Source organism: Daphnia carinata, chromosome 1 (genome assembly GCF_022539665.2).
Source record: "Daphnia carinata strain CSIRO-1 chromosome 1, CSIRO_AGI_Dcar_HiC_V3, whole genome shotgun sequence".
Classification (NCBI taxonomy): domain Eukaryota; kingdom Metazoa; phylum Arthropoda; class Branchiopoda; order Diplostraca; family Daphniidae; genus Daphnia; species Daphnia carinata.
Window position 1 is genome coordinate 10,398,589 of NC_081331.1, and position 27,514 is coordinate 10,426,102.

Sequence of the window (27,514 nt, forward strand, 5' to 3'; positions counted from 1 at the left end):
CAGCAACACCGCATAACATTATTCACTAAGTACAAGAAAGTACTGCTTTTAGCATCCGCGGGAAGTGCTGTCGAAAACAAGTTGCTTCGCTGCTTTTTGTACACTGTCGTTGACGTGCTGGCACTTGTGTTGCCAGCCGTGACGAAGCCAATGATTTCGTGTAAACTGATGGAAGGATGCGCTTGGCATTGATAGAAACGCAGTTGTATTGCGTATCGAGAATAACGAAACATCAATGAACCAGGTACTCACCACGAGCTACATGAATCATTGTAACTGTGTTGCAGGAATTTCAAACAACCTTCAACCCGCGATTTCTCGACGCCACTTATGTTTGCCACTGCCAAACTTGAACAACCCCACAGAAAGGCAAGCCATGTTTTTGGGAGAGAACATAGAACCGGGAAAAAGCCAAAGCTTAAACTTTCAAAAAAGGATTGGTCGTTCTCGTCCTAAGCCAATTGAATCCACATAACTCACATGCTAATAAATTAGCCTTTTTTTTTTCTTTAAACGGATATTGCTAACTACAACAACACGGGTTCCATCCCTTAGCTTTTTAAAACTCAAACTATTTTCACAAAAATCGCAGAAACTGTTTTGCGGAAAAAAACAAAACAAAAGATGTCATTAGATTTTTGGCAGATTTATTGATAACATCGAATATGAGAACAATGATAGTAGCACTTTGTTTTCGTCGCCATGTTTCAACAGCACCCAAGAAGTCACAGTATTCAATAAAATTTTTTTTTTTAAACAACCAAACAAATTGTTCTCTATATATGTAAACTGTACGTTTGAATGATTTTCAAAGTTTGCCGGTCGCCATAAAGATAATGTAATAACCGTACAAAAATTTGAAATACAAGAACACGACGTGACGCAACCAGTTACTATAAACAAAACGCCTTCCCGTTTCCCCCAGTAGTCACAATTTCATCGCTAGAGACTAATCAATTTTGAATAAATTTTTCTAAAAGGTAAAACAAAATCATTTTCTGTTGTTGTTACTATTATTATTTAAATGCACTAACACGAGAACAAAATGAAAGGAAAAAACCGAAAACTATTCACCAGAACCGGCAACGTTCTTGATATCTTCGCCAGCTTGTTATTAGAGGCTTCATTGCACATTGATTAAGCCAATTTGGTTGTCAGCGTTTGATGTGGACCCGAACCGCCCGTCATGCTGACAAAGTTGTCATAAAAAGCATTGAGATGATTGGTGCTAGCTTCTTGCTTGATGTAAGTCTGGTGATGCGGCGACGAAACAAACGCGTGATGCGGATGCTGGACAGTCAGTCCCGCTCCCGCTGGCTGATGCGGATGGTGGACAGACGGGAAATTCAAGCTCTTTGCCGCCCCAAAATAGTGGTGCTGATGATGTTGATGGTGACTCATAGGTCCGTGACTGTGATGAAGCCGGACCTGCTGTTGTTGTTGCTGCTGTTGGCCGGCATCAGAATGGTTCATCGAAGAGGACAGTAAATCTGCATTGACACGGCACACCAAAAAAGGGGTTGAATACATTAGCCGAACAAGCCATTAAAAGACACAAAATACAAAAATAAAATTCTCTGAATTGTACCTCGCTCTGTTGATTTCGAATGCAAGTCCGATTGCATCCGGTCGATTTTGATGCCGCCGATCAGATGATTTGAAGACGACGAGGAACCGTTGTGCTGATGGGGATGGTGGTGATGATGTGAACCGATGCCAACGCCAATGCTACTGGAGTGCTGATGGTCCATTGAAGCCGCTCCTGCAGCTACCGAATTTGTGTGATTGGCTGCCGCCGCTGCCGCTACAGCCGCCGCCGCTGCCGCCGCCGCCGAGTTGCTCTTGGGTTTGCGCTTGCGCGTCTGAATACCATCTTTCCGCATGGCTAGCGGCCGGTTAACGCCGTGCAGTTTATGATACAATCCACAAGCATTGCAAACCGGCTCTCCCTCCGCATTTCGGCGCCATAAAGTCGTAGTGGTGGTACCACAATTCGTGCAGCAGAGACCCAATCGTCTGGTCGCACTCTGCAAAAGTTATGACGGAAGGGACGGAAGGGAAAAAACAAAACAAGACAACCAGTTTAGCCTCGTTATCGTTTCAAGTGTAAGACGCACGCAATCCTCGAAATAACGTTTGTCGAAATATTTAAGATTGACATGACGTTATCTCGTCCTGAAGAAATCCACCCATTGAATAATTAAAGAAAAACTGAAATGGTCATCGCGTTCCCTGTGGTTGCAAATAACGAATGGATATTGGCTATGATGCCATGGAACGTTGCTCTGAAATTATAAGTGAAGTCCTTGAATCCCCCCCCCCCGCGAACTTATTAAACGCTGTGATGGCGTAATAAAAATAAAAAAGCCTTTTAAGACTGAAAAGAGCCCTCTAGCCGTGCCCGCATGACAGATTTTCACGTAAATGCAAAAATCGTGTACGTATTATAGGTTTAGAGTATATTGGAAAACAAAACAAACAAACAAAAAAAAAAGACGAAACTCACCAGTCGGCGAGGAGGCTTCAGCAGAGGGCGATTGATTCCGTTGTTCATCTTGTGGTAAAGACCACAAGCATTGCACAAATAATGGCCAGTGCCGTCGCGACGCCAAAGAGGCGTTGAAATGGAGCCGCAGTTGACGCATTCTCTGCCTTCCAAATAACTCGAAGCATCTTCCACTGTAAAAAAACAAACAAAAAAAAAACAATAAATATTTTAGCAATATAAACAAATTCACGAAACTCACGTCTCTCGCCTGGCCTAAGTAAGAAATTTACGTTACGAAAATGCGTAACTTATTTGGCTCTGTTCTACTTATACGCCCGTCACGTGATTGGTGATCTACGGCTAGCCAGTTAAATGCAACTTCTTTTTTTTTTTTTTTTTTTTTTGGAAGGGGGAGGAAGAAGCGAACTTGTTTTTTTTCATTCCGTTCATCTATGAGGTCATGGGCGGAAACGAGCCCATCATACTTTGGCAAAGACGTAATGAGGGCTATAGAAGAGCGGAGGGGGGAGGAAGAATGTCATTTATTTCTATACCAAAAAAAAAAAAGACGGTAAGCAAAAGTCTGGATACTTGTAGGCCTAGTAGTCTACAAACCTCCCCCCTCTTTCGGGGAAAAAGAAAATGAAAAAAAAAACAAAAAACGCCATCGTTTAAGTCTCGTTAAGTATTACTTTAGTGGAAAAGAGGACCACTGTTCGGCTGGTTACCTTGGCTATGCCGGCGCGAAGCAGAAAACACGCAATCAAATAAGCCATTTCATTTCAATCGTACGGCTTTAAATATCTTATAGATGAGATTAGATGCTACCACTTATACTGCTACTACTACATACTATAGACGCAGTCATAAAAACCCCTAGCATATTGGGGAATCGGTTGGCATAATCACGCCGAAAAACAGTCGGTTTCTTTTTCTCCCCTTTTCTTCCTTCATGGCGATTGGAAATTGTTTTTTAAAAGAAACGGAAAAACAATCGAAAGATACTGAAATTAAAAGCAGAATAAAATAAGAAAAAAGAAAGAAGAGGACAGAAGGTGAGTATCAGCCTATAAGGTGAAACGTGTGGCGACGGAGGACTTTTGTCTGTGTGCGTTTTGTGCTACACCACCAACACACACACACACTCAGGTGGAAACGAGAGATAACCATCCGCTGCCGGACAGCCCTCCATCCATCAGCCATAGAGAAGGACAGCAAGAGACAAGAGGACGCACAAAAAAAAAAAAAAGAAAGAAAGAAAAAAAAAGAAAAAACATAACGAAAAAGAATAGAAGAAAAACAACAAGCTGCTGAACCTCTTTCTCTCTTTTCGTCTATATGTTCTGCCATGGAGTTTTTTTGTCTTTCTAGTCGCACTGGCTCCAATGCTTTCATCGACAACATTGTCTCCCGTATATAAAGCTCTCACAGCATAGTTGTTTTTCTTATGTTTTTTTTTTTTTTTTTTTTTAATTCCTTTTGTTTGTTGTTTTTTTTTTTTGTGGGTTTTCAGTCTCCTTTTTTGCTTTTCCCATTTTGTTTGCTTTTCGTCTCTCGCTCCCATCAGCTGACAAATCGACCCCTCTCTCATTGATTGATTTCTCTTATAGGCTACACACACACACGGAGAGAGATACACACTCAGAGTGGGAATGATTGCACGGCAGTCAGACCTCTAGAAATAAATGGAAAGTCAATCACCCACACACATACATAAAAAAAAAAAAAAAAAAAAGGTTAATTGCTAGATGATTGTCAACCGTCCAGGACGATTATCGTCCACCAGAATTTTCCCACAGTATACGCTAATGTGCCAGGATCCCGCTTGCTAAAGCGTTGCAAGTTTGAAAATGGGCTTTTCTTATTAGACATGTTGGTATGCTTACGCATTACGTCTCAACACAACTCGTTTTTTCTTTCCACCATTCGAGGGCCTAACGTGCTAAAGAGTAACAGGTCCCGACGTGCGTAACCCAACGAAACATGTTGATGGCAGGATAAAAAAAATTCTCCGATTAGCTAATCAATGAGCCAACGACACCCATCAACTGCTAATAGAAATATTTGATTCCAAATAGCCCCATCAATCGATCTTGCAGTGGATGCAAGAAATAAGCGTTTCCAAAGTGTTCAATACGAAGACGTAAAAAAAAACAAACAAAAAAAAAAAAACAAAAAAAAACTATAACAGCGTGGAAAGAGACATGAAACAGAGAACCAGAATATGGCTGCTGCTGCTTTATATTGCGTGATCTGGCCATCAAGCGCTTCGTTTTTTTTTTTTTTCTTCTTATAATAAGTCTTTTTTTTTTCTTTCTTTCTTTCTTTTTTGGCCTGTTTCAAGAAGCTCAACAGCTTTGGCGTTTTCCAGCTTTTTAAAGAGCCAAATAGAGCGCAAGAACAGCAGCGAACAGCACTTTTCCCCCCAACGCGACCGCTACAACATGAGAGAGAGAGAGAGAGAGAGACAGAGAAGAGGAATTTGTCTTGCATAATATATATGCTGGGAGATGGAGCAGAAGAGTGAAAACGAGATGGCAAAGGGGAAAGAAAAAAAAAAAGAGGTTTTCTTCTTCTTCTTCTTCTTCTTGTATGCACTGCTATACACTCCTGACTAGTGCAACACACACCAGACATTTGGCGGCGGCGGCGGTGGTGGTGGCGGCGGCGTCGCCAGCCGTAGACCGGTCCCGCTTCATCACGGTCAAGTGCCGGGGCCCCTGAACTGGCTGCCAGCTTTCACATGGGCAAAAGTGGAGAGGTGCTCTTTATTCTCCGTTCTTTCTTATAATTTCTCTTTTTTTTTTTTTTTTTTTTTTTTTTTCTTTTTCCTAAGAGGAGGAACAACAACAACAGACAAAAAAAGAAGAACTTTGCGTGTGTTTACTCTATACCCTCTTTTTTCATTATTTGGAAATTTAGCTTTTTTCCCAGTTTCCGACCTCGCATCTGCTTCCATTGAACTTGCAAGAAGAATGCACGAGGTTCGGTGTACGTATATAGGTTAGGTTATGTCATAACAAAATAGACTGGCGCTCTCAAGTGCCCTATGCCGCTCCTCGTCGCAATAACGCGCAGACGATACAATAAGAAATTTACCAAGTGATGAAACTCTTTTTTTTTTTTTTTTTTTATTTAAATAAAAACGAAATGAAGTTTGCGTTTTAGTTCTGATTGGCTGTCGATTTTTTTTTTTTATAGATGGGATCCGGCTAATTTCTTATTCGTACCCGATGACTAATGAGATTAGTTTTTTTTTTTTTTCAAACGCGATAATCGGCCTCACTTAAAAACGGAACTTCATAACGGCATTTGATGTTCCAGGTATTCTATTTTTCTTCTTTCTCTTCTTTTTTTGGTAAGTCGGGAGGGGGAGGGGGGATGGTTAGAGCTGTCTTCTAAACTTTTTTTAATAGATGGTATAATGGTTCCGGTTTGACCGCCTTTTTGTTTTTTTTTTTTTTTTTTTTTTTTTTTTGAAGAGGGTGACACACACAAAAAGAGAAAAAAAACCCACACGACCCAACGAGAAAAAGAAAAAAAAAAAGGATTTTTCTTGATTTTAAAGTTTTTGGGTTTTGTCTTCTTTGTCGCGCGGTCGGTTCAGGTCGGTCGTCGCGGCGGGACGATCACTTTGAGGCGATAAGATTGTTTCGCTGTTCGTCAGCTAAGTAGGCGATGGCTATCTCGGATATAATAGCATCTCTCAACCGCGCCGTCGTCGATTATATCCTTCCTTCCTTTTCCCTCCCACCCCCTCCTTGCTGGTTTGTTGCCATAATAATATATTACCACGGGATCATTTTCTTCTCTTTCTCTTTTTTTTTTTTTTCTTTGCTGTTTTTGTTTTATTTTATTCTCAGCTTCCCATCAGTCTCTTTTTTGAACAAAAAATTTTCTGCGCCCAGTTTATCCGAGTTTGGCTTGACATATACGGAGCTGGTCCTGTCGGACATGGTCAAACTCGACGTGTCCACTTTACCGACATGGCGAATTTTTCTGGAATTGTGTACACATTTTCTGTGTCTCCATCAAAAAATGACTCAATGGAAAAAAAGAAAAAAAAAAGGAGACCGGTTCCTGCGCTTTGTCAAGTCCGCACCTTTCACCGCTTGAGAAATACACGGCGCAGTATATCCGCCATCATCATCAAAATTCAGAATGAATTATCGTCATCATATGTTGCACGCAGAGAAGAAAAAAAAACTGGTATTACAGACACAGACGTGGCGCCAAATCAGAAAAAAATAATATATAAATATATATATATATATATATATTTTTTTTTCAATTTTTATGTATTTTTTTTTTTATTGGAGTATTCAAATTATCCCCAGATTCCCCCCTTTGGGCTATATACGCGCAAGCGGCATCATCTCGGCGGCATTGGCTATCGTTTGTCTCTTGCAAAGAAAATACTATAAACTGGCCGGCTATTATAATATCAAGCTTTGCGTCTCCTTTGTGTCTTCCCACTGTCTCCATTATACATCCGTAACGGCCCATAAGATAACAATTAACACCGACCAGTCACGAGACTATGGGAAGGGGGGGGGGGCCGCCAAACCCGAGAATCTCTCTTTTACAGCCATTTATGGACGAAAATGGATTTCAAGCTGTCCCACTTTGTTACGCAGTTGCCTGATCCGCAGCATTTCGTTTTTAACGACTATACACAACTATTATTCGATAGAGGGTTTTCTAAAGTGCGCATTAGAGTGCTAAATACTAAATAATACAAACAAGTGACAGTGATTGCTAGTGCGTTTGTTTCTTACCGTATGAGGAGTGATGTTGGAAGCTCTGATGGTGAAACGACCCGTCGTGCGGATGGTGATAGGCTCCTCGAGTCCAGGGCGACAGGTTGGCGGCGGCGGCGGCTGCGGCGGCGGCAGCCGCTGCTGCTGCGTGGTGATGGTGATGGTAGGCGGAATAGGCGCCAAAACCACTCGAAGCTGTCAATTTTTTTTTTTTTTAAACCACAAAAAAATCCAGTTTTCTTAAGCAATTCAGATGAGTAAGACAAGAACTAGCAGTTAACTATTTATACTTGTCATATTCTTTTTTTTTTTTTTCTAAAAACAAACTACGTAATCCTAATGTGAATAATAACATCTAGAATACAATGCACATTTTTGCAGGCCTATCATTCGCTTAGCCTATGAGCTGTCAAATTTATACCTGCAGTGGAACTTAGAGCGGCGGCTGCGGCCGCCGGAAGAGCCATCGACATGGTGGAGTAGGCGGCCGAATGGATGGAAGATGCGGCTGAAACTGCGACGGCAGTCGACGTTGAGGACGAACTTCCAGTTGCTCCACCAGCGCCTGCACTGCTATTGTTATAATCACGCGAACTAATCATTCCGGCGTTGGACGGCGATGAAGAGGAACAAATGCCGCCGGAAGAGGACGAGCTGGTGATGGCGGCAGACGTCGAACCGGAAGACGAGAAAGCCAATCTTCCGGGCATGACGGATGGATTGTAGGCCGAAGCTGACGGATGAAACATGGAACCTCCTGGACTGCCAATATGATCAGATGATACCCATCCACCCGAATTGTGTCCGTTCAGATGAACACCTCCGCCGGAAGGGCTACCGGTGCTACTGCTGCCACTAGATCCAGAGGCAGCCGCTGTCAACATACTGGAAGAAGCTCCAGCTGATGAGCCGGACGAGCCAGAATTTGCCAGGCCTCCGCTCGATCCGGCGGCTGCGACGGCAACGGCTGCAGCGGCCGCCGCCGCCCGGCCACTCATGTAGGCCAAATAATTGTGATGTTGCTGATCGGCTGCGGACGGACTCACATTTCCTCCACCGCCTCCTCCACCTCCGCCATTGCCGGAGCTGCCACTGCTTCCGCCGTGATGGTGAGACGGAAGATTTTGATGGTGATGATGAAACATTATTGCAGATCTCTATGCCCGGTTTGATCCAATTTTTTTTTTTTTTTCACGATCTAATCAAAACAAATGTAATGAAATAGAGAAAATTTCAACGTTAGTTTTAAGGCCTAGATGCAGGCTTATCTATCGACATAAACGTGATGACGCGATACAAAAATTGGAATTTTGAATGAACGTAAGGTGCGAGTTAGAAAAAGGCCGCTTAATCAAATTGCGTGAAACTCAGATAATTTTATCGCCCCCCCCCAAAAAAAATATCGAGACAAAGACCGAATCGATAATATTGATTAAAAAGTTTGTAAAAAAAACACGACAGCAAAGTTCGCAAATGGCCGTGACAAAGTTATCACATCATATCGTGTGTCGCCATTCCACAGCAGGCGATTGGGATAAGATGCGGCCTTTTTGGCTTGACAAACTCCCTCTTCTCCATGCTTGGCCAGTAGTGGCCCCCAAAATAGCCTAATCTGTTGTCGCATAATAGCGCAGTGTTATGAGCCCATTATCTTTTGACGTCAGTCGACAGAACGAGTTCATCCAATCGTTTTCTTGTTACGTAATTAAATCGACTATAAATCGCCCCTATTAAAGCCTTTCCTTCCATCGCTTAGCTGTGCGTACATTTATGCAAATCGCGAGTGTCAAAGCCTTCGGCGATTCACAACACACGCGAAAGAACTCGGTCTAGGGTTAACACGCTCAAACCATACGCGATAGCCACGTCAATGCGTATAAGAGTGTTACAATGGGTGTTACATTTTTCAAATCGCTAAAAAAAAAAAAAAAAAAAAAAAAAATCCTGTTTTTGCAACAATGTGCTACTAAGATACAAACACTAGTGTCTCGAGGATGTTCATAAATCAGCGGAAGTGATGCCCTATGCTTCGGAAAGAGACACTCCGGCGGATTGTGGAATTTGCGAGGGGCCTACAAACTACGAGAATGTAACACTATAGCCAAGAGCAGATGGGGGCACTGCTTTGAAAGAGGAGAGCAATTGGTCCAGTTGTTTAGGCCGGAAAAAGCGCGAAAAACAGGGTGCAAAATAAAAAAAAAAAAGGGTAACATATCGAAAAGAGTTAGTTGCCTGGCGTGGTTGTTTCCCGGGGTCAACTTGTTGTCGCCCCCGAAAGCATCATTAACCGCACCGACGGAGGTACTCGGTCACGCCGCATCTGTACGGCTATTTGTGTGTGTAGGCCGACTTTAACGGAGCGAAATGGTCCGAGCGCGCACATGTGACGTGCAGACCGTCACCGCCAGAACTAAAGAGTGACTCTCAAATTCAATGGCGCGATGAATTACGACGAGACGGCCGTTAAAATTTAACACGGCTCCCGAAGAACGCTCAATTTATTGGACAATAATGGCCGCCCTTACGGTTTAGAATATCTCAGAAATAGTGACAGCGTAAACTGTTTGTTATTTCCCATATTTTTTTTTCTTTTTTTTTTTTTTTCTTTGTGTATGCGCATTCGAAAACATATTTTCATCATTGAAAAAAAATATTTCTAATTATTTCCAGACCGGCATATTTTTCGAAGGCCAGCACCAGTGACGCGGTAGCGAGTAACCAAACAAGAACGTAAGGACAAGCGGCGAGGGGAACCAAAAAAAAAAAAAAAAAAAAAAAAAAAATGGGCGGATTGGAAGCGTACGCGACTCATCATCGTCCCTAGACAAGTGACATCTCTCTCTTTTTTCTCAACATTATATCCATGTATAAATATACAAAAGATATTCAGAAAAAAAAAAAAAAAAAAAAGGAAGAGACTGTCAGTGTGGTAGAAGTGTCTTTTCAACCCTGCATATAGGCCCCTCATCTAGGCGTTTGCGTCGGTCCCCTGTTTTGTTTGTGTGATGTGTTATTCGGGCCGGAATGTTTTCTTACAAAAAATATTTCGCCCCCTTATCTCTTCGTCCAATACCTTCTGCGCTACCGGGACCCCGCGCTCGTCGTCGACATTCCAGTCATCATCATCGCGAAAGAATATACATATATATATCTAATAACATATCCGTCATATTTTTATACTTCCGAAATGTGATGCGCTTTTTTGAAGGCAGTGCGGAGGGGGATGTAACGTTATGCAAGAAGAACGGCCAGAAAAACAGCCAGGAAAAACATCCACTATTTATAGGTTGGCAGCCGCAATATAGAAAAAGAAAAAGGCCAGCGAGTCTCTCTGTACGCGCGATCTAATCTTATCCCGCGAGCTCATTAGCCCTGACACTGATCATCATCCTATCTGATGGTAGCACGAGTTTCTTTAGTTTGCGCTCTTTCGCTGACTTGCTGTGTGCCTCGAAAAACTCTATTGCTGCTGCTGCTGCTTCGCACCGAAACGTACAGATCCTCTGCCAGCACAGCGAGCGGCCAGGGCCGATAACAAAAATATTAAGAAAAACATAAGACGATAGGCAAAGTCTCTCTCGGCAAAAGGACAATGAGATGTTTGCCTGCGACCCCCGAAATCAAGCCAGCGTAACGATTGAAAATAACAGGCCGACACGGGCAGACGACGAGGTGTTGAAAAGTCTCACCTGATCCACCAGGCGAGACAAGGAACAAAACTTCAAACAAGAAAAAAATGTCTTTTTAATACACTGACTGAATGACATTTCTATTCGTTTTTGTTTGTTTTTCTGTCCCTCCATTTTTTTTTTCTTTCGTCCGTGTTATTTTTTTTTTTTTTTTTTTTTTTACACTACCGGTTTCGAAGGTTGTATTGGGCTGGAGTTCTATACAAGGAAAAGAGCTTTTAATCCTGTGATGCGCCACCAACTAGATAATCAGGCCGGTGCAAGTCAACGAAAGTGAAGGGGTTTTCTTTTTTTTTTTTTTTTTTCTCTCTCTTTTCCCCTCTCTTCACCGCAACCAAATTGAATTTTGTGGGCTGATTGACTTTGACTCAACTTGTCACTGATTGACTTTTTGGGGAGGAAAAAAAAAAAAAAAAACTAGGAGTAAAGAAGAAGAAGACGGATGAGTTGTCGCCACCAGATGGCCATCAATGTCCAACACCCTTCTTCGTCGCCTCGTAGCCCTCCCAACTTTTTTGAACTTTGCCTTGCGCGTCCTTTTCTTTTTCGACTTTGATATAATCAGTCCAATTAGTCTTGCCATCGACCCTAATATATATATATATACACATCCAACGTTTTTTTTTTTTTTACAGCGGTAGCGGGGCCGGACAGTTTTCCTCGGCTGGCATTCTACGCTCCCCCGTATACAAGAGCGTCTTCTTGTGTATAGGCTGCAAAACGAAAAAGATTGCCAGCGAGAAATAGAAAAATTCAAAAAATTCTTCGAGCGGAAAAATAGTCGAGAGAGAGAGAGAGAGAGAGAGCGAGTGCAGAAGCAGAAAGGAGAAAAGAAGAGTCAAGATTAGAGAGCGACAGAAAGAGGCGTGGTCGTGAGGAAACGGTTTCATTCCGTGGTGGCCCGCGCGGCACGTGCCATGCCCATCATCCCCCCTCCCCACCCCGAAAAAAAAAAAAAGTCAAGCAACGGCAGTGTCAGTGCTGAGATGCCGTTGCTCCGTGTCGCGGCGAGAGATCTTCCTGATAAACATCTCATCAACCCCTCCCCATTCGTCCCCATATACAGTTGAATGATGATGGAATCTCATCTTCATCATCCTCCTCCCCCCCCCCCTCCCTGTTCTCATCTACGAGGATATAAACAGCGACTACGCGGCTTTCTTGACGAAGCCAAATTATAAATAAGGCGAACCTGTCTTTATACGTTTCAAACTGATCAATCATCTGAAGAAAAACAAAGTCAACGGGGAGCCCTTCCGTTTTCTGGAAAGTCCAAACAATGCAAATTGAGTTGGGCGGCGGTGTTTCATGCCAAAGCAGATTTAGCACAACGGTTAACTATGTAATCCTAAACTATTAAAAGCAAAACCGAAAAAGAAAAGCTTGACCGCCGGTATCTTAATCATGAGAAGAGATTAAAGCTCGCATACGTCTAATTCACAAACTGCCATCGGCGAAGAGAACAATTATTTGCGTGCGTATGTAATACATTGATTGCGCGGTCGATTGCTAATGACGGGCACCGCTCCGTTTTTATCAGCCACTCTTCCGGGCGGAATGAACTACCAGCATACACACACACACACACACACACACACACACATGCCGACATGAATCGTTTTTTTTTTTTTTAAGCTGCAGGAAATTTTTCTGAATTAAAAATCAAAACTTTTGTATGAGCCGGCGGGATAGAGAGGAGGGATAGTCAAGACGACAACATTCAATCCTAATGGATGGAAACTTGTTTCGCTATCACAAAACGTGAGAGCCGCAATCAGCATGAGCATGCTAGACTTACATACATACATGCTGTGCGACAAAGAGTGAATCACGTATAAGGTAAATTCCTGACGAGTCTTTTTTTTTTTTTTTTTTTCACGATAAAAAAAAATTATTTCAAGTTTTTCTTACCGGAAATGGATGAATGGAGGATGCAGTCGGGTAATTTCAGCGGCTGCCGATCAAAGGAAAAAAAAAAACAGACGTCCGGCAGATTGAGAGTGAAAAGGACCAGCGGACGAGACGTAACGGCCAACTTAGAAGACGAGAGCGAACACAAGAAGCCACACTTTTTGAGATGCCGCCGAGGGACTCACTGAACCAAAATCGGTCTCGGGGCTGGTGCTGGTTTCGTCCCGGTTGTTTCTTCTGCTAGGCGGGGCATTCAAGCTCCTCCTCCGCTTGTATCCTATTGGATACGGCTGCACCAATCACTACATAAAACCAAATAGTAGATGGACACATCATTCATTTTCTCTCAGCAAACTGCCATGCGACTATAAGAACTGCTTTACCAGTGATTGTTTTGTTTGTTTTTTTTCCTTTCTTCTTCTTCTTGGAGAGGGTGGAACCCTCCCCAATTGTTTCTTTTGTCTTCGGTTCCTTTTTGAATCTCGTGCCGTACATACCGCAACCATATCCATCAATCGAGTAAATGGCGCCGGCTCTCGACCGACTTTGAGGTTCTATACCACAGGTTAATGAGCAAGCATCAATTAACATTATCTACCTTTTGATTTGTTTCCCTCTTTCCGGCAAGGAGGAAGAAAAACAAATAAAAGGAAAATAATTCTTCTTTGGTATATTGCTTGCATTTTTCCTACACACGAGCAGTAAACGGTGTTATAAGGCTCTAATGATCAGCCAAGGGAATTAAGTAATGTGAAATCAAAGAAGAAACAGAACAACATGCAGAAGAAGAACAGTGAAATCATGCAACTGTAAAAACACGAACCGGTGAAGGCTAAATAAGGCGATCTAAAAATGCTGTGGAGGTAACATTAATTACGAAGTAGGAATAAAAAGAAAACTAAAAATAAAATACAACCCCGGTATAGATGCTGTTGCAAGGCTGAAGCAATTCCATACCAATAAAATCTCCAGATATAGACCGTCAGCCATGAACGTTATTACACCTTAATAGTCATTCGTATAATCTAAATATAAACATATCAGAAACAAACTCGAAATAGAGAAACTGTGGATACGAAACACAAAGCAACGGAAATACTTTGTCCGTAATTAATTCCGTGCAAAATATAATTCGTAGAAAATGCATATATATATACTTCGTAATCAAATCAGCTTTGAATACTAACTCGTATATATGGTAACCAATGCAATTGCTTTCACGAGGAGAATCACAATGACTGTCATTATAATTTTTTTTTTGGGTCTATGTTTTGGGTATTGCTAATATAATCCCTAAGGTGCAATTTTGAAATCAGTGTTGTGTTGCTTTTGTCTAGGTTTTTTTTTGTGTGTTCGCTGTTATTATTAGTATACTTATGTTTGTATCTTGGAGATGTTTGTAAGCAGATCAGTCAATATGGCGATCAAATTGGCGGATGACGATGTTGGATGAAACCTCAGTGCCATTTGGTGATCCTCCGCGAGTCACCAAAGTCGATCCATGCATCATCAATACTGGCTCCAATGGAGGCAAACTGAAACGAACAATTGAAAAATCAAATTGAATTTGTAAAGAAAACGAAAGCTACCTTAAAAACTACAGTTGGTACATTGCATTTTATTTTCTAGCCTAAACTTTCTACATCGTAACCCTATAGGCAGACTAGTCAGTACTCTTATGCTATCCCTCGAAAATTGAAACTTAAATTGCATTTAGCCTACATAGTATAATGATTACAATATTGAGTAGAAACTCGTATACTCGTTGTCTGTTTTTTTTTGTTTATTTTTGTTTTACGACTAAGAAAACTTTTTTTCCCCCTTCTTTTTGGCTACTACGGAGCTGTAATAAAGATATCGACTAAATTTATAATCTGACAGTTTTTTGTATAAAAAGAGTTACTGACATTCTATCCGTGTGCAAATGGTAGGCTAACTCTATAACTGGCTGACTGCAGCTGTAGGTGTGCTGATTATCGACCACTTACGTGTCGATTATAGTTGTTGGCGACCGGAAAAAAAAAAAAAGAAACACTGTTTGAATCTCAGATGCTTTTAGTGAATATAGAGGATAGATGTCATCATCATCGGAAAAGATATATGACAGTATTTGTTTCGTTTCTAATCAACTCCACCATGCAGGGAGGCAGAAAAAAAAAAGCTGCTAAAAAGCCATTAACTGACCATCAGATTCTTCAATTTCTCCAATTTGTATAGCAATCGAAACAGAAGACTATCGATTTCCTTCTCTCTCTCTCTTTCACCTAAAAGTATCTTCGATACAGTCAATCAACGACAAGCACAAAAAAATAGATTCTACATCCAACGCGGACAAGAAAGTGGACTGCATATCGCATCAACGCACACCCTAATTATCCGGACTGCTAAAGTGACGTGGATGACGTCACATCATAGAATAGAAGCAGAGCAAAGTCCCCGATAATACTAAAAGGATTGTTCTAATATGCACAGCTAATACGGACGAGAACGTGTTTAGTGCCCTGGTCAAGGTATATACAAACTTCCCCTTAGAAAAAAAAAAACAAAAAAAAAACACAACTGACTTGCTAATGTGAGTGTTGAGGAAGGTAGTCGAAGGCAATTGGATGGGCGACTGATCGGCGTTGTTGGCGGTCGAGGCCTCGTCTTCCTGGCCATCGACTTGATGATGATGCTGTTGGTCGGCCTCACCGACGTCTTCATCGTTGCCGGCCGTCGATATCAACCCGGACGACGGGGTCATCAGGACTAGGGCTCCGCCATTGGCGACGGTCAGCGAAGAAGATGTGATGACTGTTGGAGTGTAATGAATCACTGCGCTAGTACCACTCAAAAGCTGGTCTGCTATGCGTATGAGAAATTGGAAAAATATTAAATGAACGAAAAATGTAATGGCAAAGCATATAGCTCCATCTCTAAAGATATATATATAGCTATTGCATTTTTGAGTTGTTTGGTTTAAATGATATTTGGTTGAATTTATACTCTCATATAGGTGATTACTGGATATGGTGGCGAGTTCGTGATCGTCCGTTTCACCCAGTTCGTGCTTCATCTCTTCGTAGTGTTGGTGGAGTTGCGGGTGATGCTGGAGGTGCAACTGCGACGTCGATCCGGATTGGTGAATCAACTGCCCACCGGACGTGTGATTGCTTTTAGACCCTTTTGAAAGTAAGGATCATTTTTTTTTTTTTTTTTTTTTTTTTTAAGTTTTGATTCAAAATAATTAGAAAGAGTTTTTGTGAATAAATTCGATTTTTCAAATATATACTTTTGTTGGGCGTCTTCTCCGTGGGTTGGCTAGTTCCGGCCTTTGGCTTTCGCTTACGGGTCTGGATGCCTTCCTTCTTCATGGCTGGCGGTCGGTTCGTCTGTCAACGCATTTCAACAAATCAATTCAGTCATCAAAAATGTCTCTGTACGGGAAAGCGTTTTTGAAATTTAGTTGTTTCTTTGATCGATATTAAAACCTTTTTAAAAATACCCTCCTATCAATTCTTCTTCTCTCGTTTCCTAGACATTCCTTCCCTTCCCGCCCCCAAACTGAAGAAAAAAAAATAATAATAAATTGTCTAATGATGACGTTGACCTGCCCATGTCAAAACACAAACCTGGTGGATATGATGGTGTCTGAAAGAAATAACAGACAGAAAAACTTTTGTCTTTAGTCGGGTTTTTTTTTTTTTTTTGTATGAAGAGAAAAAAAAAAAAAAATAAAAACATGGGGGTCTACCAATCCATAGTCTAGTCGGTGTCGTCTCACGACGAGGCTCGTCGGGTCGGCCATTTTGGCGTCGTATACGTAAATATACAGGAAGCGCGAGGACAGCCGAAGCAATGCCGATATACAACAGCGCGCGCTGCCTTTTTTTTTTTTTTTTTCTGTGTTGTTGTTGTTTTTCTTTCCATCTCTTCTCCCTCGTTTGTTGTTGCGTAGACGCGCATACCCACGGCACCATCACTCCCGAGTCTATACTAACTGTCTCGGACCGACCATTTTGATACGAGCCCTAATGGCCGCCATTAATCTCCCGGTCTCTCTCTCTCTCTCTCTCTCTCTCTCTCTCTTGTTCGCTCGCTCCTAAGTGGATGGACCGGCAATGGACCCTGTACGTTGCCTATGCTTTTTTTTTTTTTTTTTTTTCTTCTGCTGCTGTTGTACCCTACACAAGACACACACAAACACACACACACACACACACACACACGAGAGAAAGAAAAAGAGAGAGAAAGAAAAGGGGGCCCCAGACCGGCGACGCCAGCACCGTCCGCCCGACGATACACATGCTGCTAGCTCTGACCCGCTGCGCTATTTTCCCTCCCCTCATTTTTCTTCGAATTCCTTTTACATATGTACATGCACCAGCGCTTTATAACGAGCCATTTATTCCATTATACACCACCGGGGACACGCATTCTTTTTTTGATTCGGGGCGCAGGAGCTTTTGCCTTTCGGTTGCTTGAAGCAGCGCCACAGCAAGTGGACATACACTGGCGCCAGTGCAATCCTCTGCTCACGGCAAGTCAACAAGTCCCGCAGTCACACACAACAAAAAAAAAAAAAAAAAAAACACGAAAAAAAAAAAACGGAGAAAAACCACGAAACCAAATTAAAGGGAAAAACCAGAAGGCGAATCACCTCGTTTTGAAGCATTGGATCCAATTATACGCCCGCAAAACATTTTCAGTTTCCCAATTAAAAAGATTTCGCTTTGAATGCGAAAATTCACTTGCGAATCTGATTCCACGTATAGACAGAAATGATAAGAAATAAACGTCTATTTAGCAAAAAAATAGTCGCGACTATCAGCTGCAAAACCGACAAACAGGTGTAACGCTGTTTCTTCGTTAAAACCCCCGTGTGTGTTACAATGACAATCAACACTGGCTAACGGTTTGGCTTACACACAAGCAAATATCTAATCCTTCACTGGCGAATTGATGAAGAGCTTTCAGTAAAAGACACCCTTGTTCTCCGTATGTTATTAATCCTGTAAATGTCTGAACTTATCGACATTGTTACAGATTTACTAAAAATGGCAGAGCTACTTCAACTAAAATTGTACGTACGGGTTATTTTCTCTGCCATGTCAATGCACTTGTGTTTGCGATATAAGGGCAGAATATTATCGCACAATGTGTGGCTCCATATCGAGCGATGGTATCGAGAGGAGCAATTTTTTTTTTTTGGCCGTGTCATTGAGCACAACATCGGACAAAAGGCGAATTCAAGAAGTAAAACCATTCAGAGTAATGGGACATTTGGCTCACGAGGAAAATGCCTCATTACGGTAGTAAAACGGTTCCAAGATCACTCGCGTTGCAGTTATTTTTGCAATAGTTTGAGGTCATCGACATTTGATTTGATTGAAATTTCTGCTCGTTTGCTACACTGAAATAGAAAAGAGCAGCTATCATTCATCCATTTCAGACAGCGAATGCAATCAGGCGACCAAAAGGAGCTCGTTAACGAGCTCCTTAACGAACCAGACAGTTTCTAATATACACTTGCTATTAAACTATTTTTTTTCCCCTCTATTACGGTCCTTAAAATCGAATAGCGAACTCATCACTGAGTTGAATCACTTTGATGACGTCCAAAAAGAAAGTTCCACATTGTAAGTACTAAAAAAAAAAAAAAAAAAAAAAAAAAAAAAAAACGGAACAAAAAGAGACACTTTACATGTACTCTTTCAAGACGGAAAGATGTCTATAATGATCTGCTAAATTGGTTCAATTTTTCGATCGGGAAAAAAAAAATACAAAGAAACTGGTTTTTCTTTTTGATGTACAAGAGACTGAGAGTCTCTTTCCATTTCACGTCTCGCCCACATACTCGCCAAAAATTGAAACAGAAAAAAACTGTTGAAAATGAGATTCGATTAAAAAAAAAAAAAAAAAGTGTTGAAATATAGCGAGTAACCGGTTGATTCGCCTCATTTATCACGAGGAAAAAACAAACGCATCAAACGGCTGAAAAACCAATCAGCTTACGTGAACATGTGGCACTGCCAGTTCTTCATCTCAAATGCATTAATTGACTAAAACACACAAAACACGTAAGACATTAAAACACAGACGAACGAAAACAAAAAAGAAAAAGAAAGGAACAAAATGAAATACAAATGTAGCGAGCGCAGTAGTGAGATGCTGCCTTACCGGACTGTATACTTTCTGACCCCCTATGCTGATGCTGTCTCTCTTATTATTCGATCCGGTATCCGGACACGGAAAGCCACTTTGCTTGGCCGCCCCCGCCGCCGCCCTTCCAGGATCGCCCGCGTCCTCATCTTTTCCATGAGCCGGTGACGACGGACGACGACGACCTCCCTATTGCGTTCGCATTTCTTTTTTTTTTTTTTTTTTTTTTTTCTTCTTTAACACACAAAAAAATTCTGCTGATTTTGTCCTCTCTCTCTCTCTACGCGTCTCTATCGCTCTCCCGCCACGTCACCGGGCGAATTTATTGATCATTATAGAGGAAATACAATCAGCCAATGCGGCCAATGTATACACAATAGGAAAAGAAAGGAAAGTGGCGGCGGCGGCGGCGCGTCTCGTTCCAGACCGAAACGTACCGAAAAAAAAAAAAAAAAAAAAAAAAACACAACAGCCAAACGGTATAAAGTCGCTACAACAGATACGAGGGTATAGTGGACGAATAAAAAGTAGCCAACTGGATTTATGGCTGCCACTGCCACCGTATATAATCCGTATAATGGACATCACCAACTATCTGCTTTTTGTTTTGCCTATCTGTGTGTATCTAAGACAGTGAATCATTTTACTATTATTCTACCTCGTGGACGCCATTTTCGCTTCCCACCCATAATCATTAAGATATAAGAAACGAAAAAAAAAAAAAAAACATATTTATTGCCTTTATTCTATCCCAATCGAGATATTCGCCCACAATCGCCAATTGAATCGCGTTCAATACCAAAGACCTCCTCTTACGTTTGATTGAGTCAAATTGATCTCTTAGTTATCGGCAAAAAAATTAAATGAAAAAAACGGGCAAAATAAAATGTTTAAATTTCAGAAAAGAGCTCTGAAGAACAAAAAAAAAAAAAAAAAAAAAAAAAAAGGAAACAATCAGAACTGCTGTTGATTGATTGATGTAGAGAGGGTTTGGAAGGTATTTGTCCTTGTTTTGATGGTTGGCAGCGATACGCGCTTAACCTATTATAATAGATTGAGTCGACGACGAGTTGGCTGATGGGCAGAGCGCGGAAAGATGTCGCCTATACTTTTTTTTTTAGGGTCTGTTTTTCGTGCGGCCCAGACTAGGCCCTATGCTCGTCTTTTTTTTTCTTTCTCGTCTTTTTCTTGCCTTTATATGTATATTTGGGGAGAAGAAATAGTTGTTGGGATTCTTTTGCGGCTGTGTCGAACAAAATGAGTTTCCTTCGTTTTCTATGGGGTCGTCTTCATCGACAGACACAGACATGCACACCTCCATTAGGACAGAAAGAAAAAAGAGAAAAAAAAAAATTTAAAGAAAAAAAAAAAATAAAAGAAAATGAGACAACAAAAAAAAATTGATGGTCGGCTTTTGCGCGCCATTTTGGTGCGTCCATAATTCCCCACGCAATTTTTGCTTGTACACCAACTTCTTTACGATAATTCTTTTTCTTTCACCCAACCCCTTCACTTGCAATTATTGTCGATGGGGTTGGCAAAGGGAAGAAAAAAAAAACGAGCATGAAAAAGGGGAAAAAAAACGCATTTTCATGGTCAAAAGGGATTCGGAGGACGAATTTTCAAGTTTTCCCAGTAACATGTAATTGATACACACTACAAGACTAGTTTGGCTCATTAGAATAATTATAAAATTCGTTCAGCGCAATAGTCACTCAGCCAACATTTCGAGAAAGAGAGAGGGAAAAAAAAGGAAGCATGGCTTCTTGATTGACCGGCAGACACGAGAAAAAATGGCGCCCTGCTAAATCTAAGTACCATAGGCTATTTTTTCATGTTCACAAAAGCTAACATGTTGGTCATGTTAGGATAGAAAGAATTTCACAGTGCCTTTTAAGGAATTTCAATCCAAATTGGAGGAAAACAAAGTGGGATAAAAAAACTGGCAGAACAAAAAAAAAAATAATCTGAAAACTTACGTAGAACTCGCACAGACATTTCTAGGAAAGAAACCAGGCCGGCACAGGGGGGTCAACTCCATTTCGTCCAGTTAAACACATTATCTCTCAAAACTTTGAGGATTTGTAAGAAAAAAGTAGGTCCACACAACACTCACATCTGCACACGTTTGCGAGGCTCAAAACGAAAAATGGCCTCCTCTTTCAGATTTTCGAAATCGGCGTTGCGAGATTGTTATCTGATTCTTTTTTTTTTTTTCGATTGAGAATTTTTTAAATTTCTGTTGATTTTCGCACAGGCCTATCGATAGTTTTGACTGAAGGTGAAAATTAATGAAAATTGATTGTCATCGTTTAGTTAATTGACAACTTGAGTTGATAATGGCGATGTTGCATGGAAATCATATGAACGAGAACAGCAATGTTGCTTGATCATTCTTCAACGCTGCAAGTCGTTTAGACCATCCAATCTCAAGTGGGTTGGAGGTTGACTGCTTGATTTCGTGTCGCCATAAGGAGCACTCGGGAGATTGTTCATATTGAAATTGAAACTCCAAAAAGAATTGCAAGGTAAAATAAAGCTCACGTGCAAACTCAAAATCAAAACTCTGACTGAATGCGAAAACAGTGTCCTTTCTAATCAAAAGCTAATTATAGCCATTCATGGCTCACAAGTGATTGTTTTTGCATCTTGACTCGTGACGAACCTTTTAGACGTTAGCTTTTCCCGAGTTTTAATCATGATCGATCGATTGGTCGTTGATGGTCGCAATGTTTTTCCGTTCTTGAAAGAGTCTGTCTTTTAACATTTTCGGTTTGGGGTGTCATCAAATGTGTTTTGTTTCTTTTCATGTAGTTCTCGGGAGGAGCCCCTAGACGAACCCCGCCTGTTATAAGATTTCCCGTTTTTTTGTTTGTTTAATTTTCTCTTGGCTGAGAAAGAAGTCACGCAACCAAATAGCCACCTAATAAACTAGCACGCAATCCAGCCGCCATGCTCCATAAAAATCAACAAAACAACATCGCTTTTTGAATGAAGGCTCGTGCCATGGGATGAAAAACTCTGGGCCAACATCATCCCTAAAGCAGAGCAACAAGTCCATTATTAGGTGGCCCATAACGCAGACGACCGAGACGACTGTGTGATGACAATCTCTTCATCGTTTTCATCTACGGTCGTGTTTTCAAAGATATATATTTTTTTAAATTTTCTTTTTCTATTGCAGCCCTTTTGGTGACGACCTGAGCATCGCATATACCTAAAATGGTCGCGTGTTATCGTCAAAACAATCGACAGAAAAAGTGACTAATGATTGGGTGATGAGGATTCTCTGCTTCAAGAATCTTTTTAAGTCGAACTCTGCCTGCCGAGACACTTCGAACACACAGCATCACAACGATGGGACACACCTAGTTGTATCGGTAAAGTGTTTCCAGGAAAACGTGACGTATTTCAAGCCGTAATTCTCTTCTCCTTCTTAACCAATACGTGTAGGCCGGCATAGGCCTGTGGCTCTTTTCTCTAGCTTTCTACGTCGTTTCATTGAAAAATATGAACTCGATTGGGGAAAAAATAATGAACATACCGAATGCAGTTTGTAGTAAAGTCCACACGCGTTGCAGACAGGTTCGCCTGCCGTGTTGCGACGCCACAATGTCGTCACCGTCGTGTTGCAGTTGGAGCAAATCAGGCCGCTTCGACGGTTGCCGTTGCCATTTGACTGCCACATTTTTCGTTCACGATAAGTATTCAATCAAAATTTAATTTCAACACTAATAAAAACTTGGATAATACCGTAGAACTGTGGCCTCCACTGGCGCTAGACGATCGTTTGGGCGTATGCGGCTGATGTCCGCCGATTCCGTTGCCACCATTGCTGTTCCCGCCGGAAGACGTCTGACGAGCGGGCGGGCGATGGACGCCGTTGTTCACCTTGTACAAACCGCAAGCATTGCACAGATATTGGTTGGTGTTGTCGCGGCGCCAAAGAGGCGTAGCAATCACTCCGCAATTATTGCATTCTCTTCCTTCTAGCGACGCCTGATCGTCTGTTTAAAAACACCAACAAATCTCTTCAATAACAAGTCGCGCTTATTTTTTTTTTTCGTTTTCGTCTTAAGTTCCAGCATTTTTGTTAAAAAAATATTTTTTTGGGGGTTTTCTAAAAAAAAAAGGGCTTTCCGCATGTTTGAATCGAGAATTTAAAACCTAAGATAGAAAAAAAAAAAAACGAAGAAGAGTTATAGATGTATTCTATATAGCGTCCATTACGGCCTGCATCTAAATCACTCTGGACAACATCATCCCTTTTTCTCTCTCTGTGAGGCGGCGGCGGCGGCGGCAACAACAACAAAACACTCTCCCACATGCAAATCGTCAACGACCAACGAGAAGAAGTCGAAAGGATGATCCCAAAAGAAGGGAAATAATAATAATAAAGAAAACACGACCGAAGAGCACCGCCGAATCTTCTTTCGCCGTTTCGTCTCTTACTTTTTTTGTTTCTTCCTTTTTTTTTTTTTTTTTTTTCTTTGTACCCAAGTGGTTTTCTGCGTGTGTTTTCCCGTATAGTAGGGGCTATAAATCACTGGCGTGTACTACGACTCGTAACATTTTTCTCTGAAAAGAACACAAAAAAAAAAAAAAAAAAAAAATAGGAAGAAAAAAAGAAAGAGACGAAAACGGCGAAAACAACAGCGCTGTCCTCTTGTGTGTGTTTCTTAGTTTCTGTGGTTTTTTTCCCATTGTAAGTAACTGACGAAATCATCGATAAGTCTTCAAAGCTCAGAAGATTAGCCAATTTCGTGGCCATAAAAATAAAATGCTAAAAATAGCAAATCGTTTCGCAAATTGAATGAAACGCAGAGGCCTAATAACGGAGTTGGAGATATCGATAGTGTCACACGCAGAAAAGTTCACTTTAAAACAAAAATGGAAGGATTAAACAGACCTGGATCGATTTTGCGCAGGATCTCACCCGTTTGCAAGATGTGGAAGCTGCCTTCTTGAGGGCTGTACCAAGTAGCGCCACCTGGTGCCGGACTGACGGACGTAAATTGGCCACTCGTTGTCGAATAGTTAGCCGAGTAGCCACCGACAGATATGGATTTCAATTCCGTCGGCGATATGTCAAGCAGCGATCCACTGGCTCCCATACTGTACGATCCGTAGCCGTAATCCATCGGCGAACTGGACGTGGTCCACGGCATTTGGATACTGATGCCATCCATTTTGCTGTCAATGCAATCAAAATATGTCATCGATGATTCGAAAGGGAATTCAATCATTTTACTGGTTGGTAGATCCGATGACGATGCCGGCGGAAGAATCCGGCGAATTATAGTTGATGATCGTCCCTTGCGCCGGATTGGTGGCGCTGTACAGGGTGGCCGTGTGATCGTAAACGCCGACATTGTTAGGCGACGACGATGGAATGTTGTGGCTGTACACCTGAGCGGTGGCGCCGTGCAAGTTTGTCTTGTACGATGGAATCACTTCGATTTTGCTGTAGAGACTGGGGTCGAGCTGACGACCAGAAGATGATCCGGACGGTGTTCCACCGCTGCTGTGATGCAGCGTGCCGTAGTGATGATGTGTGGCCTCTTGTTGTTGTTGCTGCAACTTTGTGTTGCCTATTTGCTGGTACTGGTAGGTATCGGAAGCGTTGTAAGCAGCGGCTGCGGCTGCTGCAGCAGCCACTGACGATGGCGAATGCCTACCAGACGATGAGAGCGACGAAAACGAAAACGACTGTAGCGTCTGCAGCGGCTGAAGAGAGCTAGAGTGTACATGGATGATATTGTTGCCGAAATTGTCCAGTGTGCCGTCGGTAACCATCACTTCCTGAGTTGCGCCTATAGTCCACAAAAACACATTAGTTCGAAAATGGAACTCAGGTAAAAAGAAGAAAACATAGCAATTAAAAGTTTAGTCGGTGTTGTTCGTCATCTAGCGGTAGAAAAGTGAACTTTACGAAGGAAAGAAATTTGACTGGTTTACGCAACAACAGTGGAAAAGGACAAAAACTAAAGTCCAACAGTTAGACATAGTCCTATGGAAAAAAAAAATTCTAAAAGGTACCCGACTCGTAAGATGAGTCATCCAATTCCCCTTTATGATTGTACAGGTCCGCTCGCATGATGTAGCGCGGGGTCAATAAAGTGCTATACACTTGCTGATCGTGACCACCGCCTGAATGTTGCTGTTGTTGTTGCTGGAGATCGGGCGTCGCGGATGATGGATGTCCTTGGTCATCGCGAGAATGATGAGCTGAGGGCCCTCCCCCATTGCCTGTTTCTTCCAGATCTACCTGCCGAGCCAATGTCATCTAATAAAACCCGAAAACAAACAAAAAAATAGAGTAAGACATAACAAACAAAAGTTCAAGCACTTGTCAATCAAAACAAAAATGCTAAGACGCATTTTAAAACGTTTCAAAAGTCAAAGCCGTGGTGTCAAGATAGTACGAAAAACAAAACAATTGTGTACACGTAATGTCCCTTATTTTCATATGTTTTTCGATTTTCTTATCGAAATCCTAATCCCAACAACGACATTTTTATCTTCCAAATTTCGTATACCGTCACAAAGTTCAAATTTTTTTTAGATTGAAAAGTCCCTCTCACCTTTTTCTTACGTGAACATGTAACCCACTAAAAGAGATTCGCGATAACTGAAAAACATTTCCGTCCTACTGATTCACTTTACCTGCCTAATCTAACGTTAGAGTTGTACATATAAAACTGAAAACGTTTTATTTACCTGAAAGGTAGCCAACCGGCTTCCTAAATAGGCCGACGTACGGTCGTCTTCTTCGCCTTCCATCATGAGATAATCGGTCGGGACACCTGCGGCGGTCGCAGCGGCGTCCAGCAGCTCGGTGTGCTGCACTGGCTCACCGCTTTGCTTGTCGTGAGGACCGTCTGCCATTTCTCTGTAACGAACTGATTGGCCAGCTCCGTTCTCTTCCGTATAGTGATGCTGCTGATAGTAAGATCCTTCCGACGCCTCCTGATGATTCCCTTCGACGACACTCTCTTCGACGTAGAGCGAAGCGTTACCCGGGTTCCCGGATTCGGACACGCCCATCTGATGCTCTTCATTCACCGTCGTTTCCAGGGCGTTGTCTTGTTGATGTTGGCGATAGTCCGATGTCAACGTGATGGTGCGAACGTGTTGAGTCAATGGAGGGGGCGAAGATCTTTGACGTTGCTCCGGATCTGATGGCTGGATCGCCTCAGATGATCCACTAGCCTCCGGTTCGTGATCGGCAGTTGGTTGCTGCTGTTCTTCGATCACTTGAGGAGTGTCACCGGATTCGATTTTCAAATTGACGGGATTCTCCGTTGCGGTAGAATCAGGTTCGACCGAGTCCGCGGGAGCAACCGGTATTAATGGCGGAATAGCCGGATCGTCGTGTTTCTCTGAAATTGGGGGTTTCTCGTCAGTTGGTGATGATTCTTTGTTGCTCTCCAGTTCAGGGACATCTTCCGCTGACTGCGCCTTTTCATCGTTCTCTTTGTTTTCCATTCTGTTTAAATTTTTCAAGGTGTTATGAATATGAAATTAATCAGGCACTTGCAACAACAACACGCTCCATTCGACGAACAATTAAAAAGAAACGAGATAAACGATACAGTGTGTTCTACTGGAATCCTAATCACTGATTAGACAAGCAAAATGATATTAGGCCCATAATAAGTGAATTTGCCTGGCGGTATCGTCCTATATGAGCAGGGTGGGATAGGGAGGAGTGGCACACGCAATAAATAAGCTGATGGCAGTCCCGATGTTGACTCCCGGTCGTGATGATACTCTATCTTAACTTACTGTACTTTTCAATGGCGACACCAATGATGGCGTTGGTGATAGTCTTAACAGCAGTTTGAACTGATATATGAAATATACCGGATAATGGTGGGGGAGACAAGAGTCGACAGAGGTGTGAGGGGATAACTGGATAACATCATCTACGATATAGTTTGCCGTTGAGATTGTTGCTCGCTCTACATATACCACTGCTGGTCACACAAAACGGAAGGACTTGAGCTAGGGCCACGACAATCAACTTGTCTAGTCCTACCTTTTCTGAGTTCTCTCGTTGTGTATGAAGTTGTCGTTGATGACGTGCGAGCTTCGTGTTCACCGAAAGACGAATTACACATATGCACCGGGATCGAGTTGTGCTGCTACAGGTGAGCAAAGTCGGCTACCAACTGCAGCCGCTTGAACGAAAGGCAATTTGGCCAGCCTTTTTTATGTGGTTGTCTTTTCTTTCTCCGCTTCGAAAAAAAACCCTCACGCAGTTAGGTCTTTCACTCTCACACGCTCCTTGTGTAATGCACTGGGGCCGGTGTCTTATACCACGTAGGGCAAGGCACTTGGACCGACCTGTTCGTTCGGCGCGTCCACCGCGAAATGGAGCAGCCGCCCTGTCGGACTATGTTCCCTGACTCTCCCCCCTTCTCTCGACTCTCTTCCTCCTGTGGCATTGTCCGTCTGCCCCAGGACGTCGTAGCACTAAGAGGCAGGGCCGTGCTCATGCCGGTTTCAGTCAATGACGTCAT

At 42.2% G+C, this 27,514-nt stretch overlaps 3 protein-coding genes across 6 annotated transcripts in view; 1 reads left to right on the top strand and 2 right to left on the bottom strand.

Moving 5' to 3' along the window:
* Positions 1–27,514, top strand: part of LOC130692633 (C-type lectin domain family 4 member F-like) — a 50,549-nt gene that overhangs the window by 5,033 nt on the left and 18,002 nt on the right. The window lies entirely within an intron of this gene.
* LOC130692507 (transcription factor GATA-4-like) lies at positions 776–8,442 on the bottom strand. The gene is made up of 5 exons (XM_057515621.2): positions 7,670–8,442; positions 7,267–7,443; positions 2,507–2,679; positions 1,589–2,027; positions 776–1,490 (listed from the first exon to the last, which is right to left on the bottom strand). Exons 1-5 carry the CDS (start codon positions 8,391–8,393, stop codon positions 1,138–1,140), a joined length of 1,866 nt encoding a protein of 621 aa, XP_057371604.1. The 5' UTR covers positions 8,394–8,442; the 3' UTR covers positions 776–1,137.
* Positions 13,504–27,421, bottom strand: LOC130692409 (box A-binding factor-like). Of its 4 annotated transcripts, none has more exons than XM_059495822.1 (11): positions 27,031–27,421; positions 25,710–26,478; positions 25,029–25,275; positions 24,241–24,802; positions 23,926–24,182; positions 22,743–22,996; positions 22,534–22,668; positions 16,120–16,219; positions 15,834–16,010; positions 15,413–15,689; positions 13,504–14,383 (listed from the first exon to the last, which is right to left on the bottom strand). In XM_059495822.1, the coding sequence occupies exons 2-11, from the start codon at positions 26,475–26,477 to the stop codon at positions 14,257–14,259; spliced, it is 2,904 nt and encodes a 967-aa protein (XP_059351805.1). In that variant the 5' UTR covers position 26,478; positions 27,031–27,421; the 3' UTR covers positions 13,504–14,256. The 4 variants fall into 4 exon arrangements, with proteins under 4 accessions (XP_059351805.1, XP_057371516.1, XP_057371509.1 ...); XM_057515533.2 differs by having other exon boundaries at positions 15,852–16,010; positions 23,899–24,182; positions 27,031–27,420; XM_057515526.2 differs by having other exon boundaries at positions 15,413–15,692; positions 15,852–16,010; positions 23,899–24,182; positions 27,031–27,420.